This window comes from Cryptomeria japonica, chromosome 4 (genome assembly GCF_030272615.1).
Source record: "Cryptomeria japonica chromosome 4, Sugi_1.0, whole genome shotgun sequence".
In the NCBI taxonomy this organism is placed as follows: domain Eukaryota; kingdom Viridiplantae; phylum Streptophyta; class Pinopsida; order Cupressales; family Cupressaceae; genus Cryptomeria; species Cryptomeria japonica.
In genome coordinates this window covers 95,679,701-95,699,279 of record NC_081408.1, presented here as the reverse complement: position 1 = coordinate 95,699,279, position 19,579 = coordinate 95,679,701, and the positions used below count along the sequence as shown (strand labels likewise).

The 19,579-nt window shown below is 39.4% G+C and overlaps 1 protein-coding gene across 1 annotated transcript in view; it reads left to right on the top strand.

Moving 5' to 3' along the window:
- The window catches only part of LOC131874907 (RNA polymerase II degradation factor 1-like), a 43,896-nt gene extending 38,641 nt beyond the window's left edge, over positions 1 to 5,255 (top strand). The window contains exon 4 of the mRNA XM_059218855.1: positions 4,957 to 5,255. Within this exon, the coding sequence (XP_059074838.1) occupies positions 4,957 to 5,255 (299 nt within the window). The remainder of the gene's footprint in view (positions 1 to 4,956) is intronic.
- Positions 5,256 to 19,579: the final 14,324 nt, after the last annotated feature.

The window sequence follows — 19,579 nt, the reverse complement described above, 5'->3', positions numbered from 1 at the left end:
CTTCTATCTTTCATCCCCCTTTCTTGATTGACTTCCATCGTCCTTCTCGAGTCCGCGTAGCCCGCTATCACATGACTGAGTATAATGACACACCAAAAACATTTGCGTTTCATGTAGTTTACACCTGCATTACCACATATAAGCATTTCATACATACACATAGATATCACAACTGCATCACATCCTGCACACAACACCTGTTAGCACAATTTACATTTGCATTATCATATTCATCTGCATTACATACATTCACATTTGCATCATGCATCACATATACAACATAAAAGAACAAAAATGCATTACATCATGTATATATTTGCATCCATATCATAAGCATCACATAAGAACATCTCATCACATAGGTACACATGCATATAGCTGCCGCAAAGATGAATCATCTCATATATATATAACGTGTCATGATACAATGATGTCAAAAAATCATATGGCTACAATCACTCGTAGGTGTCTACAATACAAAAAAATGGTACAAATACTGATACAAGGGAGCCCTCTATGGCTATGATGAACTCCCTCCCTCAGAGCCACCTGGCCTCGATGAATTCTGAGCTCTAGAAGGACCCGCTCCAAGATCACCCTGCCTGTCTGGTGGTGGTGGAGGACCCATGACCCCACCACTCGATGCCTGTCTCCTCCGGCTCCCTCCCGTAGCTGTCGTTGTCTGCGATGGTCTATGGAAGCTCCTCGCCCACTGATCTATTGGCACAACACCATAATACAGGTCCCTCCAATAGGCAATCTCCTCTCCGGCTCGTAGGACATATGCGTAGCCTACTCCTGTGTCCTTTGTCGCCTGCCTCCCTGCCCTCAGTGCTGTCTCAGCCTCCGTGTAGCGCTAAATTGCCTGATCCCTCTCCCACTCAGTATCCCTGAGCCTGATCCTGAGTCAGTCCCTCTCCAGATCCTGGATCTCATCTGCCTGGCCCTGGCAGATCTCCCTGATCTCAATCAGCTCATCCTCCTCCGGATCCCCACCCTCTGCCTCTGCTTGTGGCTCTCCCTCTGCGGGTGCCTGTCCCTGTACCTGTACTGGTGCCTGAATGGGTACCTGTCTCGGTACATGTCTAGGTCCCTGTACCTGTCCTCATCCCTGTACCTGTGCCTGTACTGGCACCTCTCCCTGCACCTGTCCCTGTCTCTGTCCCTGTACTCTAGGACCCTATGCTGCTGGTACCTGCAGGGGCAATCCACCGCGACCCCTCACCACCTAGGCCTGTCCCTCCTGTCCACCCTCCCTCTGAGGTGCCACTCTCCTCTCCCCAACTACTCCCCTCCGCCTCTGTCGGCCTTGGCCCCCATCACCCCCACCATCATCATCATCATCTCCTCCTCCATCTCCCTCCAGTAGCTCTCCTGGATCTGTCAATCGAGGGAATGGATGCTCGGCCCAATATGCTGAATACTCTGCATCCATCCCGGCGTCCTCGATCTCTGGCCACATATCCCAGGGTAGGGGCACCATCTCTGCCAGCTGTGTCAGCGCCTGATCATATGACAATAGAGGCCCAAACTGCGCCTGATCCCTCACTGTACAGGCATACATACCCGAGCCTTGTGGCATCCTCTGGATCCTGTCATACTGCCTGCATACTCTATCCACCAGCTGTCTCTCCAGTATATAGGGCGTCCGCCCAATCAGATACCTGCTCTGGAAGGTGTAAGGTAGCTCCACTGCGTCATCCTCCCACTCCTCGCATCCCAGATACGGCCTCCAGATGACTACGTCAATGTCATCTATCACTTGCCGCCAATGTTCTAACCTACCAATCCGAGGCTGCGACGTGATCATATCATACAGATGAACAAAACTCCGTCCATGACCTCTCCCTCTAAAATGTATCGGTCGTGTGATAGGCAGATGTTCGTACACCCAAACCTGCAATAGTGTCACTCCACAGCCCAATCCCACTGATCCATGGTATACAAACTGGTGAAGCTCATAATATAGGTGGGCCAACACACATGGACCCCACGCATATCTGGTGTGATGTGTCACCAATGTCTCCAGTGCTCCTCCCCAGCCCATTGCCAATCCCCGTGTCACCCTGTCCGGACATTGGAACCCACTGATAGCTCCTCTGATCACAGCTGGCAAAGCTAACCCTGTCGTGGTCATGGTGTCCCATGCCACATGTCCTGCCCTCATCTCTAGGTCGGGATCCTAAAACACCCGTCTCAAGGCCTCCCTGTCTCCATCTCGATCGTATGGGATCAGATCTCCATCGATCGGTATCCGCAGAATCCTGTAAACATCCTCAAGGGTGACTGTCATCTCCCCCATCAACAAATGAAATGTACATGTCTCTGAATGCCATCTCTCAGCCAGTGCAGTCAGGAAACCCATGTTTGCCCGAAACTCAGGCACATACAGCATGTGTCTCAAACCCATCTCCTCGATGGCAGCTCTATCCTGAAATGACAAATCCGGTCGCAACCTCTATGTCGACGGGAATCTCTCCCGTGACTCTAACATAGGCAAATACTCCTGCAGTCAAACAAATCAATCATGTTAGTCATCGTGGCATTCACTGTTCATCACAAAATGCTACTCGCTATCTAAATGCATATGGTTATCTATCTTAGTGACACTCACTGTTCATCACAAAGTGTTGCTATCTATCCTAGTAGTGCTCCTTGTTCATCACAAAGTACTACGTGTGTGACATTCCCTGTTCATCACAAAGTGTTACTCACATTTGCACTCCTTGTTCATCACAAAGTGCTTCTCATACTTTGGGTACTCCCTGTTCATCACAAAGTACTCTATCTTGGTGCTCCCTGTTCATCACAAAGTGCCTTGATCTATCCTAGTCTTCCTAGAGGACCTACTTGAGTGTATCCTCTTAGCAGCACAGACCTAGAAGATAAAACCTTGCATTTTTTGGACATAAATGCGTTTCTAACTCACAAACGCGCCTATTGACTGCACAAGCGCGCCTAACCAACACAGACACACCTGTTTGATATAAACGTGCCTAAATTTGTCACAAACGTGACTTTACAACATAAACGCCCTTGGAGAACGTAGATGCGCCCGCATCTGGCACAAACGCGGTTCCAGACACAGGCGTGCCTAGCACCGACACAGACGCGCCTGTCGGACACAGATGCGCCTGGCACCGACGCAGACGCGGTTTCCCAGTTTTTGCATTTTTTGCATCCTACTTCTAAGCGCATTTATTGCCCTATCTACCATGCATTAATGACAAAAGCAAATGCGTCAAAGTACGAGGAGGTTTGGTGGTACTTACCAGCTCTCCTGCCTCTGCTGGTCTCTGAAATCGACGAACACGGTTGAATCTATGTATGAAAGTCATTGCTGCTGACTGCTGCTGCTCTTTTCTCGCTTTGCACTGTGATCTCGTGAGGGTGTAGATGACAATGAGGATGTCTTTTGCCCGTGGTCTATCTTATAGCCTACCCTAGCCCTTGCCTTCATTTCCCGAGTCAGTCTTCTTTGTCCTGTGACTTTGTCACTTTATTCGGTCAGTCCATTCTAGCCTTTCTTTCTTATCGAGAGATTGTCTGCCATCTTTTCAGACATTTTCATCCAATCTCTCGAGGGGGCATATCATTCCCATTCTGGGGTAACTTTGTATCAGTTCATCTTATCTTCTTTGAAACAACGCGACAAGCCGTATTGTCTCAAAGAGGGGCAAAATGTAGACACTAAAATTGTCCAGTCTAATTAAATAAATATTTTATTTATTTAATTATCTAAGCCTAATTCTTCTATTAATTAAATAAATCTTTATTTATTTAATTAATTCATTTATCCTCTTCTAGCCTTATTTCTCATTTAAATAAATACATTTATTTATTTAAATTATCCTTTTCCTAAATTAAATAAATATTTTTATTTATTTAATTATCCTACTTCTTCTATTAATTAAATAAATCTTTATTTATTTAATTAATTCATTAGCTTTTTCTACACATGACACATGTCATTCATCTCTTAATTCCTACACTACCTACCTCTTTCATTATTTTGGTATTTCTTTTACCTACCCTCTAATCTTAGCCGACCTCTCTTTTTACACCTCTCAATCTTATCCCTCCATTTCATATTGTGTCTTCTATTTAAGGAGATGCCTTCTTCATTGTCAAACCCTAATGATGTATCCTAATGACTAATCTTAAGGACTTGACTACACTACGATCCTACTTGCAACCACATTCCGTTCTTTGTTGAGCTCTTGTGCATATAAAAATCTGAGAGCAAATATATCAAGCAAGATCAATGGAGATAGGAAGAATGGAGATCAAAACCCTATTGGACATGTGATGGTATAATCTTTGTAATTTCATTTGATTTGCACTGTCTTAGGTAATCTTCATATGTTATGGTGGATCTTTGTTGATTGTTAGGCTAGGGTTTTTGTGGTTGAATTCATTTAGCCTTTCAATATTGTTATTATTGTTATCCATTTTCACCATATACAATATTATTCCTCCATTTATCTACTCAAGAATTAATTGATGAGATTATTAAAGATGGAAATTTAAAGAATATCCCTATATATTATGTAAATATGGATGATAAAGATCAGGGGCAGATTGAGGAAGCAGTAATTTTGTATATGGATGTATTTAGTAAGTCATTAATTGAGTTAGAGAAATATCTTCCCAAACATTTGTATAGCCTAATTGATGCTAGGAGAAAATCTGCTAGACAAATGGATAGGGAAATAAAGGAGAGTGAACTGGTTAATCAGTGAACCAATATCACAATATAAGAAATTGACAACTTAATTTTGTTGGCAAATAAAAAGGAATTCCAAAGAAAGCACAGGGTCAACAGTCTAATGGTCGACAAAGTTGAAGAAATAAGGAGAGAAACTAGTAAAATTTGGAAAAAGTTTCCCATTGAGAACCGACTTGTAGATATTGCCACTCTAGATAATGCCACTTAGTAAGAAGATCAACCAACAGACAATGTAAATAAGGAAGAGGATACTCAGAATGTTGGTGAACAAGAAATTTTGGATTCTGTTGTGGATGAGCCTACAAAAGATAATGGCAAACCAACAGAGGTAGAGGATGGTGCACCAAGTGGTGACACTAGTGCACAAGTGGCATCTAAAAAAGTTAAATCCAGACCTGTTGAGGGTGAGAAAAAAGAAGAGGTGAAACAAGATGAACCAGATAAGGATAAGGGTAAGGGAATGGAGACTCTGGTACTTGTGGCAATTGACACTGCCAAAACCCAAAGCCTAAGGATTTTTCCATAGTTCAACATCAATTTTGATACCCTTTGATCAAATATCTCTGATAGATAGAATGATAGTTGTTGCTGCTCTTCAGGCACAAACCAGTCAAGAGTTAGCACAATCAGAATCAGAAGAAAAGAAACTCATTAAAAAATCTATTAAATTTTTGGAATAGGTGGTACCAGATCTGTAACTTCATGCGAGTACCAGTTCATCCAGTAAGATTCATAATTTAATTGATCATATATCCACCAAATTTGATTCTTTATCTAAAGCATCAACCCGACAAGCTATGGAAAAGTTTAAGGATGCTAAAATTCAAACATTTTTTGCAAATGATTAATAATAATAAGACACAGTTAGATAAAGAGTTGAAACTGATTGATGAGGCCTTGGTGGAAGGCGGTAAAATTTACAAGTCTTGTCTAATTTTGACCAATTTTACTACTAAGATAGACAAGAAAATAGAGAATTGTAAAGGGCAGTTAGCTAAGATTTCTCAGGCCTATGATCCCACAACCAATTTAATCAGTAGTATTGAGGGACAAATTTTGAACATCACTGAGTAGATTAGGAATTTTAAGAAGGAGAAAGAGAGAATGATCAGGCGAACACGTGAACTCTGAAAATTAATTGTTCCCTGGTTGGACACCTTGGTATATCATAAAATGGACTGCATTCAAAACATGTCTCAAGATACTCCTACTAAAATTGCAACTATAGAGTTTCATGCCTATGTTTTGAATGGTTTTGTTTCAATTTTGGAGAAGTTGCGAGCAGGATGGAACACATATCTTGGGTTCCTGAAGATAGAATATGTGGATGTATTGAAGCATGTATATAATTAATCCTCCAGTGACTGTATATATGTATGTACAGGCGATTTTGGTATGGGTATGTGCAGGATCATGGTGTGCCAAAACAGGCCCTTAAGTGGTAATGAAATTTCAAAAAATCAGAGTTATGCAACTTGACATGAAAATTTGAATAAGTTGTGAACATTATTTTTAAAATATGTAAGAAGAGAATATATAGAAAATTGAATGAAGTTTCTAAGTTATTAGTTGTTTTTTGGAAAAAAAAAATCCTATTTGATGAAAATTTCAAATTTCAATGCAGTGGTACTAAAATATTAGAAAAAATAAGAAGTAGACGTATGTCTGACCACCCTAATCACAATCAAATATTAATATTTTTTTATAATATTTATAATATAAGTATTAGACTCATGTCCGGATGTGACACTTTTTTTTAAAATTTTTTTTATAAATTAAATAATTATTTATGAATTTTTTGTTACAACTTTTCAGAAATTCAGAAACTCCTACATCTGACCACCTTAACTTGGTCAAAAGTTTATGAAATTTTTTATTTTTTTATTTTTCCCTATAGTAGACAAAGCATAGGATGTGATGCATGTTTCGGTTTCAAAAAATGTTATACCGTTTGAAAGTTATGAGTGTTTTTCAATCAATATATCAATCAAGACTATTGTCAGAATTCAATTAGAAAATAAATAATAATTATTTATTAAAGTCAAAATAAGGCAAGCCTTATATTGTTGGAAAGCTGGGAACATCTTTAAAAAACCCTTTTTGTTTTGTCAATTTTGGTTACAAAAAAAGTCGTCAGCCACTAGTGCAAAGTCTGGAAAATCAAGGAATATTGAAAAACACGTTTTTTCAGTTGACTTTCCAGGCATGTCACTTCCAAGCCAAATACCAAAGCATTCCCGAGCCTAAATTGGAAATTTTAAAATTTGTCTACAAAAATCGGATATCGGATAAAATCAGATATCAGATTTTATTTGATATCCGATTTTAATACAAAAAATTGCGGTCCCCAAAAAATTTCCCGTTGCCGCCATTTATTTGGTAAACTGCCACATGGCAGAAATTTGATATCTAATTAAATTGGATATTGGATTTTATTAGTCATATTTTTGAGAGAGAAAGGAGAGAGAGAGAGAGAGAGAGAGAGAGAGAGAGAGAGAGAGGAGGAGAGGGAGAGAGAGAGAGAGAGAGAGAGATGGAGAGAGGAGGAGAGGGAGAGAGAGAGAGAGAGGGAGAGAGGGAGAGGAAGGAGAGGGAGAGAGAGAGAGAGGGAGAGAGAGAGAGAGAGGAGGAGGAGGAGAGGGAGAGAGGGAGAGAGAGAGAGAGGTGGAGAGAGAGAGAGAGGGAGAGAAGGAAGGAGAGAGAGAGAGAGAATATGATCCCTAACGACACAATTTGGTGTCTTAAGGGGTCCTATGGTGTTGTTAGGGGTCATATGGTGTCTTGGGACACCATAGGACCCCTTAAGACACCAAAGCATGTTGTTAGGGGTCATATGGTGTCCCAAGAACCCATATGACCTCTTAGGACACCATATGACCCCTAATGACACCATATTGGGTCGCTTTGGGTCATATTGTGTCCTAAGGGGTCATATTGTGTCCTAAGGGGTCCTATGGTGTCCCAAGACACCATATGACTCCTTGGGACACCATAGGACCCCTTAAGACACCAAAGCATGTCGTTAGGGGTCATATGGTGTCCCATGAACCCTTATGACCTCTTAGGACACCATATGACCCCTAATGACACCATATTGGGTTGCTTTGGGTCATATTGTGTCCTAAGGGGTCATATTATGTCCTATGGACACCATATGACCTCTAACGGCACCATAGGACCCCTTAAGACACCAAATCATGTCGTTATGGGTCATATTGTGTCTTAAGGGGTCATATTGTGTCCTAAGGGGTCCTATGGACACCATATGACCCCTAACAACACCATAGGACCCCTTAAGACACAAAATCATGTTGTTAGGGGTCATATTGTGTCTTAAGAGGTCCTATGGTGTCCCAAGACACCATATGACCCCTAACAACACCATATGACCCCTAATGACACCATACAACCCCATCCTCTCTCTCTCTCTCCCTCTCTCTCCCTCTCTCCCTCTCCACCTCTCTCTCTCTCTCCACCTCTCTCTCTCCCTCTCTCTCCCTCTCCTCTCTCTCTCTATCTCTCTATCCTCCTCCTCTCTCTCTCTCCCTCTCCACCTCTCTCTCTCCCTCTCTCTCCACCTCTCTCTCCCTCTCCTCCTCCTCTCTCTCTCCTCCTCTCTCTCTCTCTCTCCACCTCTCTCTCTCCACCCCTCTCTCTCTCCTCTCTCTCTCTCTCTCTCTCTCTCTCTCTCTCTCTCTCTCTCCCTCTCTCTCTTTCTCTCTCTCTCTCTATGACTACTAAAATCCGATATCCAATTTAATTGGATATCAGATTTCTACAATGTGGCAGATTACAAATAAATGGCGGCAATGGGAATTTTTTTGGGGGACCACAAATTTTGTACTAAAATCGGATATTGGATAAAATCTGATATCCAATTTTTGTGCAAAAAACTGAGAGAAAAAGGGTTTGTGAGCCATTCTGTAGATTCCAACGGCCCAATGTCTGCATATTCTATTTTCTATTGAGGATCATGAGTTTTTAGATAGCTAGAGACAAATTTGTGCTTTTGGGAGATTCTTAAAGTGAAAACTTACATTGTCAATCACGAAGGTGCATGTGTGGAGGGAAATGGGGAGTAGTAGTCATCGGAAGTCTAAATGCAAAAGAAAAATTTCAAATGACCAAATTGAAGTGTATAGAGAAAGAGATAGAGAATGTCATAGGAGGAGAAGACAAGGTATGTTAAATATTGCTAATGTTACTTCAACTGAAGATGAAATTGAATTTGCAAATGTGCCACAAGTTATTGAAAATGAAAATGTAGATTTTGAAAGTGAAAATATTGAAAATTTTGAAAATGTTGAAAGTGATAATGAAAATGCTCAACATGTGGAAAATTTTGACATAGGAGGTGAAAATGTGGAAAACTTTAATGTTGAAGGTGGAATTGCTCAACCAAGTGAACCATATGTAACACCTAATTACTTTAGAAATGAAGACCCTCTCATAGATGAAAGACAAATTCCAAATCCAAGACCTTCAAGAACCCCAAAATGGTTATTTGAAATCGATGAGAACATTATTGTGAATCTTGAAGGCAAGAGGTCAACAAGAACCGTTCGGTTGTGGGCTACACAACTTTTCAACCAAAATTTTAGTAATAAGACATTGACCGAGCAATGCCAACTCTTTGTTCAATTTCTAAAGATGATAAAGATGAGATCATTGCTAAACAAATTGAAGATTTGTATGAACAAGAAGATGGAGAGAAATTCTATTATTGCAAAAAATCTATTTGACGCTCTCAATTCTATTGGAAAGAATACCAAAGAAAGAGATAAGAGAGCCGCTCGAAGAGTGATTACAACCTCCTTAGTAAGCCATCAATTGAGGAAGGCTCGTCAAATGAGACAAACCTGTGTTGATTTTAACATAAACCGTAAAACTTTGGATAGAGAACTTGCACGAAGACAAAGACTTGACGATCCATTTCAACAAGATACATGGGCATTTGGTGGGAGGCTTCCACGTGTTGATAGAAAGTTGACTGACAATGTGAAGGAAGAGATTCAACAATTTTGGTACTCTAATTCTAGAGTGTCACCCAATGTAAAGGATGTTTTGAAATTAAGAATTGGCAACCGAGACCACACACCGCATCCCAAACATTTCTTGGAATCAAGCCAAACAATGTTGTACAAATTTTTTTGTGAATTACATCCAACTTTGCAAATATCACAAAGGACCTTTGAATCTTTGAAACCATTTTATTGTGTTCCTCTTAAGATTCGCAATACCTGTTATTGCAAGTACCATGTGGAGTTTTCAATGTACCATGAACTTTTATGTCATATTCATTCTATGATGCATACTAATGAGATATTGCAAGAGTGTAGTGCAATGCTATTTCCGAGATCATCAAGAGACTTGCAAGATCTATTTTTATGCTCTAGAGATGATGGCTGCTATTTCTATAGAAATGATTGTTTGAATGAGAAGTGCTCAAAATGTGGTGGGTTGTCAAAGTTTGTTTCATGTTTTCATGAGGGAAACAAACCCGAGTTTGGAAATAATTATGTTGAGAAAAAAAGATATGAGACAGTGAAATATACTTTGAAGAGTGGAGGTGAAGGTTCTAGATGTGAATTAGTCTCAAGAGAAGTGAGTATTACTGATTTTATTTTGGATTTTAAGGAAAATCTTTTCTACAAGTATGTAAGGCACACCCATAGGTCTCAGTGGTTGAGTATTTTTTTGAGTTCTTGCATGAGAAAGATATTGCAATTGACTGACATATAATATGGTCAGATAACTGTATAGGTCAATTCAAGAATGCGCATATGTTTTATTGGTTGAGTAGAATGCATGTGGAGAGGCGTATACCTCATATTTGGTGTTTTTTTGAGGTGAGGCATGGGAAGGGAGAGCATGATGGAGCAGGTGCATGTTTGAAGAGAGCTCTAGTTAAGGAGCAATTGAGGATTTCAGGTACAAATTTCTTTGATGCACGTTCTATTGTTGATTGGTGTAGATCAGCATTGTCACATGGAGGTACTCTTGATTTAGCAGTGAGCAAATTCTTTTGGTTGGTTGAGGAGGGAATAGTGGGAGATAGATTGGATTGTCAAACAATTAAAGATTCTTCAAAGATGCATTTATTGCTCATCTCAGATGCAAGTACATGAACCATTTAGACACAAGCGTTGGCTTGTTTTTGTCAGAGTTGTGTTTGGTGTGATTGGGATAAGTGCGAGTCAAGTGAGTGGGTGGATACATGGGTTCCCCACTATCTAACTCCTTTATCTCAAACAATATCCTTATCAAACGATGACATGGAAAGTTCACTTGAGTATGATCGTCTATCAAATCTTGTATAGCCAGGACATGTTTTTGTAGTTGTTGCACTACAAAGGAATGAAGAGAGATCAGAATATTGGTTGGCACGATGTGTATAGGGAAAACAAAAGCTAACACAACCAGTGACAGATGATGATGGGTTCACATATCCTACAGGTTCAGTTGTTGTTGTGGGAACTTGGTTGCGAACATACATGATTAGAAAGAATGGCATACTTGCATTTGAAGACTATGAGAGACACAAAACCATTATAATGTATTCACACCTTATTATAACTACAAATGTCAAGTTGTTGAAGCATCAAGCAAAACCGAGACCAAAGAGATATGGACAGTGACTACTGCTGATCATGAAGCAATACTGGATACTCTTAAACAAAGAGATGACCCTTCAGGCACACTTGAGTAGTAGGTCTTTAATGGTGCCTTATTTTTTTATCATGCATTTGATTTCAAACAATGATCATTAAACCTTAATGTTCAAGTTTGTTACGTGTATATTAAGGATGTGTTCAAAATGTAGGTCTATTGATGAATGTTTTTTTCTTGGCAACATGGTTTTTGCATGCACATGGCGAGTACACTCGATATAATTGGAAGGGACGTATTTTTGCAACACGGCTTATTATCATGCATTTGATGAGCTTTACAATTTTTGTTATTAGACAACACTATTTGATAATTTTTTATGATATAATTATCACATAACCTTTATGCTCATGAAGGTCTTTTTTGATGATATACAACAGTATCACATTACGATTTTTGCGTCAACATAGTGGGTTTTGTTGATATAATTCGAAGGGACGTATTTTTATGGTATATAATCCCACCTTTTCAATTATTATTATACATTTCAGTTGAAGTGATTGTCATAAATCCTTTATGTTCATCCATGCATTTTATGTGTAGACTAACAATTCTTAAAAATACAGGTTCATGCTAGATCATTCGTCATTGACAAGACCCTCTCTTGGTGATGGTACATATTCCTTTGTGCATTAATAAGATTAAATTGTGGGTCTTGTTGTGTTTATTATCATGAAGATGATTCAAATGCATGTGGCCAGGACACATATGTAGTGGATCAAATTGTCATGACAGATGATCTATTGAATCAAACATTTGACATTGATGTTCAAGGTGGTCTGTTGAATCAAACATTTGACATTTGACATTTTTTAATGTTGGGCCTTCAACATCAACACCTACTAGTCAAGGTGGTCATCGAACTTGCACTCAGGTAACCTTGTCTATTTTTATTCATTAATGGTTTATAAAATAAAGTCAGTCAGATTTTGGCAATTGAATAACATTGTTTCATTTTCAGACGCTGACATCAGATGCACCTAATATTCTCTCCACAATGGAGCATGGTGTTCTCTAGCAGTAGCATCTTTGAGTCAGATTAGTAAATTTCTAATTTGATGCTTCCCACAGGGCTTTGCAACTTCAGATTATGAGTGTGCCCCTGTTACAAATGAATTGTACTTTAATCGACATAGATGGTCTATGATGGCTTTTTGGTAAGACTATATGGTTTTATAACATATATTGTACTTTAATTGACATATAACAATATCCAAGTGGTGGTTGGCATGAGCTTGAATATGGTAAGTTGTATGCATCTTGAAGTTGAATATGATATGTTGTATACATCTTGAAGTTAAAATTTGATTAGACTTTGTTAGCATTTGATGAATCATAAATGTCATTCCATTATTAATCTTGTGAGTGTGAGGTGTAGGAATAAATATCAATTACTTTGAAAGTCATGGATGGTTGTCCTGATATGATAACCACCACATGGTTGTGCCTTATGAAGAAAAGCTGAACATATAATAACTAATTGAGAACATCAATTCAAATCCATAATATAGAGGATACTAATAACAGATCTTTGCATATTTATTTTTTCTAATAATGAAATAGGTACAACTGTATTGAGATAAAATGAAGCTTTTCTCTCATATGAAGCTTTTCTCTCATGGATGTCACATGCGTAGGGTATGACCCCGAGCGTTTGATCGAGTGGGGGGGCAAAACAGGAGCATGCGTAGGGTAATTATGCCTAACTCAACATGTTGGAGCCGATGGTTTGTCATTGCGATGAGCAGAACGAGAAATCGGCCACGCAACAACATTCCATTGAGTGAGACTGACGATTTTTTCACCAATCAAAAAATTGCTGCCCTAATAAAACTGTAGGGCAACTTGAAAAAATGAGATAGGCTTTTTTAGGGACCTCTCTCATGGCACCATAGGTTCAAATGGATCATTCACAAGTGCCATGGATTCCGAGTTAGGGCTCATCAAAGTTTGACAATTTTGAGCACTTAGGGCGCTCAAGGGACGACGTCAGTAGGGTATGACCCCGAGCGTTTGATCGAGTGGGGGGGCAAAATAGGAGCATGCATAGGGTAATAATGCCTAACTTGACATGTTAGAGCTAATGGTTCATCATCGCGATGAGCAGAACGAGAAATCGGCCCCGCAACAACATTCCATTGAGTGAGACTGATGATTTTTTTGCCAACCGAAAAATTTATGCCCTAATAAAACCGTAGGGCAACTTGAAAAACCAAGATACGATTTTGTGAGGACCTCTTTCATGGCCCCGTAGGTTCAAATGGATCATTCGTAGGTGCCATGGATTCTGAGTTAGGGCCTGTCAAAGTTTGACAATTTTGAGCATTTAGGGTGCTCAAGGGACGACGTCGGTAGGGTATGACCCTGAGCGTTCGATCGAGTGGGGGGGAAAAATAGGAGCATGCATAGGGTAATAATGCCTAACTAGACATGTTGTAGTCGATGGTTCATCATCGCGACGAGCAGAATGAGAAATCGGCCACGCGACAACATTCCATTGAGTGAGACTGACAATTTTTTTGCCAACCGAAAAATTGCTGCCCTAATAAAACCATAGGGCAACTTGAAAAACTGAGATAGGCTTTTGTAGGGACCTCTCTCATGGCCCCGTAGGTTCAAATGGATCATTCGTAGGTGCCATAGATTCTGAGTTAGGGTCCCTCAAAGTTTGATAATTTTGAGCACTTAGGTTGCTCAAGGGACGACGTTGGTAGGGTATGACCTCGAGCGTTTGATCGAGTGGGGCGGAAAAATAGGAGCATGCGTAGGGTAATAATGCCTAACTAGACATGTCAGAGCTGATGGTTCATCATCGCAATGAGCAGAACAAGAAACCGGCCACGCGACAACATTCCATTGAGTGAGACTGACGATTTTTTTGCCAACTGAAAAATTGCTGCCCTAATAAAACCGTAGGGCAACTTGAAAAACTGAGATAGGCTTTTGTAGGGACCTCTCTCATGGCCCGTAGGTTCAAACGGATTATTCGCAGGTGCCATGGATTCTGAGTTAGGGCCCCTCAAAGTTTGACAATTTTGAGCACTTAGCGCGCTCAAGGGACGACGTCGGTAGGGTATGACCCCGAGCATTCGATTGATTGGGGGGGAAAAATAGGAGCATGTGTAGGGTAATAATGCCTAACTAGACATGTTAAAGCTGACAGTTCATCATCGTGATGAGCAGAACGAGAAATCGGCCACGCAACAACATTCCATTGAGTGACACTCATGATTTTTTCGCCAACTGAAAAATTGCCGCCCTAATAAAACCGTAGGGTAACTTGGAAAACCAAGATAGATTTTTGTAGGGACCTCTCTCATGGCCCCATAGGTTTAAACGGATCATTCGTAGGTGCCACAGATTTTGAGTTAGGGCTCGTCAAAGTTTGACAATTTTGAGCACTTAGGGGGCTCAAGGGACGACACCGGTAGGGTATGACCCTAAGCGTTCGATCGAGTGGGGGGGAAAAATAGGAGCATGCATAGGGTAATAATGCCTAACTAGACATGTTGGAGCTGATGGTTCATCATCACGACGAGCTGAACGAAAAACTGACCATGCGACAACATTCCATTGAGTGAGACTGATGTTTTTTTCGCCAATCAAAAAATTGCTGCCCTAATAAAACTGCAGGGCAACTTGAAATACCGAGATAGGCTTTTGTAGGGACCCCTCTCATGGCCTCGTAGGTTCAAATGGATCATTCACAGGTGCCACGAATTCTGAGTTAGGGCCCATCAAAGTTTGACAATGTTGAGCACTTAGGGCGCTCAAGGGACGATGCCGGTAGGGTATGACCCCGAGCGTTCGATCGAGTGGGGGGAAAAATAGGAGTATGCATAGGGTAATAATGCTTAACTAGACATGTCAGAGCTGATGGTTCGTCATCACGACGAGCTGAACGAGAAATCGACCATGCAACAACATTCCATTGAGTGAGACTGACGATTTTTTCGTCAACCAAAAAATTGCTGCCCTAATAAAACCATAGGGAAACTTGAAAAACCGAGACAGACTTTTGTAGGGACCCCTCTCATGGCCCCATAGGGTCAAACGGCTAGTTCGCAGGTACCACGGATTCCGAGTTAGGACCTGTACGTGTTTGACAATTTTGAGGACTTGGGGTGCTCAAGGGACGACGCCGGTAGGGTATGACCCCGAGCGTTCGATCGAGTGGGGGGGCAAAATAGGAGCATGTGTAGGGTATTGTTCATTAAATGAATTATATTGTTCATGAATTGTATTGTTCATTGAATGAATTGTATTGTATTGTTGATTAAATGAATTGTATTGTTCATTAAATAAATTGTATTGTATTGTTCATTAAATGAATTATATTGTTCATTATAAAAACAACACTTATGATGAAATGAAATGAATTGTATTGCTCATTAAATAGCCATTATTAACCATTGTTAATTATTGGAATGAAGATTAAATATTTCTATGATAACACCACACACAGATGAGCAACAATTTATATGATCAAATATCAACTTCTGTATATATAAAAATGTTGAATGATTACAAATGTATGTCCATACACAAATATGGCATAAACGCCAACTGAAACAAAATGTATGTCCATATACAAAATATACATGCCAACTAGACATGTAAGCATCCCAAAACTATCTATAACATCCTAAGTTGCTGATGGATCATCAAAATTGATCCTCATCACCGCACTGCTCGGCTCTTAAGGATCCTGCACAAGAAAAACAAAGCACGATTAATATTAGTTATATTATATAATTCACATTCGAAAAGTTAACATAAAAATGAACTATTCATGTTTACCTCATCTCCACGTTTTCTCTTCAGCTTTGCAGGACTCTTGATGTATGTCTTTGGTAGAGGAGGTATGTTTTGAATATTTTGATACACAACCTACATATGTTCAGAAATATGAGATTGATACAAGTTAGCATATAATTGTCACTGATAATAAAAAATTATATCTACTAATCAAATAATAAAATAAACACACATCTACTCAAGGCATCTCTTCTTCTTCTTCAGGTATACTAGGTGTAGTCATCAAGGATGTGAAGCCAAGAGTTCTCTGTATATATACACAACAAGTATATGAAACTATCAATCTATGTCTAGACATGTATAATCACTATAAGTTATTTAAACTATTCATTCAATCATATTTGCATTCAATTACCTTTCCCTTGTCTCCAATTGCACTACTAGATCCTAGATCACACTGCACCGCACTCGTGCTACTTGTCCCCTACAAGAGTAAAATAAGATATACATGCAAGTTACTACATAATCTAATTAATACAAATATAAATGATGAGCATGTATGTACAATAAAATACAAACGACTAGGTGCAATAATATATGTACCGTCAAGCTATCGAGGCCAAATGCAATGGCCGACAAGGTGCGCTCCTGAATCTGTCTCACCTCATCCTCAGTCATCAACTGTTAAATAGACCATGTAAATAAAAATTAGTACTTAATATTATCTAATTTATAAATATTTAATTAAAATATAACATGAACTGTGAAAACACAAATCTTACCAATACATCATCAATGTATGATGATAGTGCCTCCTCGCCTCTAGCATGTGAGGACTCCCCAGGGTATCCTCTAGTCTGTGTAATAACCTTTGGTGCATCATGCATCTCATGCACCTTGTAATCTGCACTATCCACAATAGGATCAACGGGCTGTCCAACTGGACCCAAGCATACGTGCCCACACATGACACAACTATGGGGCATGCATATGTGTGGAGTTGAGGATGACGTGTCACCGGCATCGAATGCACCACTACCATCAATAGTAGGCTGAGCTACTGACGCAGCCTGAGAAACCAAAAGGCTACTCAAAGAGTGAATAGCCAATATGGTCTGTGAAGCCGCCTCACAAATGATATCAGGATGTTGAACTGCAGGTGGGGGATCAACAAGAGGAGGGGGGACATATGGGCCCTGGACTACTCTGACTGCCCTAGGTCTATTTTGGGGCATACCTAAACGTACACCCTGGAAAGGTTGGATGTCAAAGTAGTTCACATGTTTGTGTAAAACAAACTCAGCATAGAATTTTTTTATGAAATAGAAGGGGATATCAAGATTGTTATTGGGTGGTTTGTCGAAAACCATCCACCAACGATCCCAAAAGTTTTTCACAATCCCATAATTTGTGCACCATTTGATAGAAAGTTTTGTTTTTTTGGGATCTACGAGCTGACCAATATGGGGATTGACAAATAATGAGGCGATTTCGGCTTTGGATATCTCAAGATCCTTGATATCCTTATACAACAAGCCATCTACATATTTTTTCTTCATAGAATCTCGCCACAAAAGGGCAGCATCGTGCTCCTCAGTCATGGTTTCCATAATTTTACGATTGGCGTGAGAGGATCAAACAATGGGTTTAGACAAGGGATCCTACAATATACTTCTGCAATCCCCCTCAATTCATTCAAATTTTTTGCAAATCTTGAATTGAGGGGGGGTTTGGCAAATGAGGGTTTGGTTGTTACAGTTGTGGTTGGTCAATGTTTTCATTGTTATCCCCCATTTTTAACCTAATTGAATGTAAACAATTAAATTTAGTTAACAAATTTAAACAATTAGGTAATTGATTTAAAAAAAACCTAGTTTTCATGAAAAAAAAACATATTTTCAATGAAAAATCAAATAAACATTCACAAAAAATACAAAAAATGAATGAAAATGATTCAAAACGACAAAATTCTTACCTCTAAATCTATTTTTTAGCAATTTTTTGTCAAAACACCGGATATCAGATTTTGACGAATTTGCGCGACCCGTGAGTTAAAAATGACTCATGGGACTGTCACTGTCGAAATATAAAAGTCGTAGAAAATCGGATATCCGATTTCAACACTTAAATTATTTTTAAATAACATATATAATATAATATTGTATTATATAATACGTAACATATAATATATTTTTTTAATTAAAATTACAAATAAAAATTGGATATCGGATTTTATCCGATATCCGATTTGCATAGGTAATTACCAGGCCAAGGTGTACTGACACCCAGGCCAAGCAAAAAGTCAACACGGATTTTCGCATTTTTAGGCGAGTGAGGAAGGCTATTTTTTTCACATCGCCACTTTTTGGCCCCACTTGATCCTACACTAACCCGTACACACCCTATCTTTGGCATTGTTGTCAAAGGGGGAGAGATGAGGTGAAAAATGTACAGTATACAAACTGATTATATGTATGGAGTGTACAGTCCACTGTATTGTTGATTCATGGATTATTGATATAAGGGGGAGTCTTGGAATTATTTTAATCTTTCATCTGGATTGTATAGGTTTCAACACTTTATCATTTTTCATAGGTGTTTCCATCAATGCCAAAGGGGGAGATTGTTAGCAATTGACACTCATTCGTTGATTTCAGGAGACTTTCGGTGGTTGATTATTTTTTTAGGGTTGTCATTGATGAAAAATATTCATGGTGATTCGATCCGGCAGTCATGATCCAACTTATCTGGAAGATAGAGGTAACCGGTAGACAGTTAATCGATGAAACAAGGTATAACTAGGTATTTGAGTAATGCTTTGATCCAGAATGATCTCCGATGATTACGGTGCTTTTGGTGATTATTTTTGTTATCTCTATGATACTGAAGACCTTTAGGAAGTGTTTGTTTATAATCTTTTTATTCGGTGCTATGTTTTGTTCATGATTGAAGCCGACTTAATCTACAAGTTACACTTATTAAAGCCGACTTGAAGGAGACTATTTTTGTGGTAAGACCGGATATACAAGATCATTGTGGTGGTTGATTTTTGATGTGTTATATGTATGGTGATCCATTTTGGTGAAATTGAGCGTAATTTCACATGTGCATTTTGCTTTCAAATCAACTGGTTGCTGATTGAGACAGAGATAGAGTATTTAACAGAACATAGATAGTCATAGATTCAGAGCCTAACCAGAACTCATCTTTGCATAGTCAAATGCTGATTAAGAGTTTATTTTATTGTATTTACACATTGCAAACAAATTGTAAGTCAATGAGACTTCCTTGAGGGTTGTAGCCCTCCAGGCAACTTTATTGAGCAGTGAGCTCTAGGCAGTGAGCTTGAATGCAAGTGCATTCCCCATCTATGTAATATTTATGTACTTCTGGTCATAGTATATGAATATTGTAGGTTCCAGC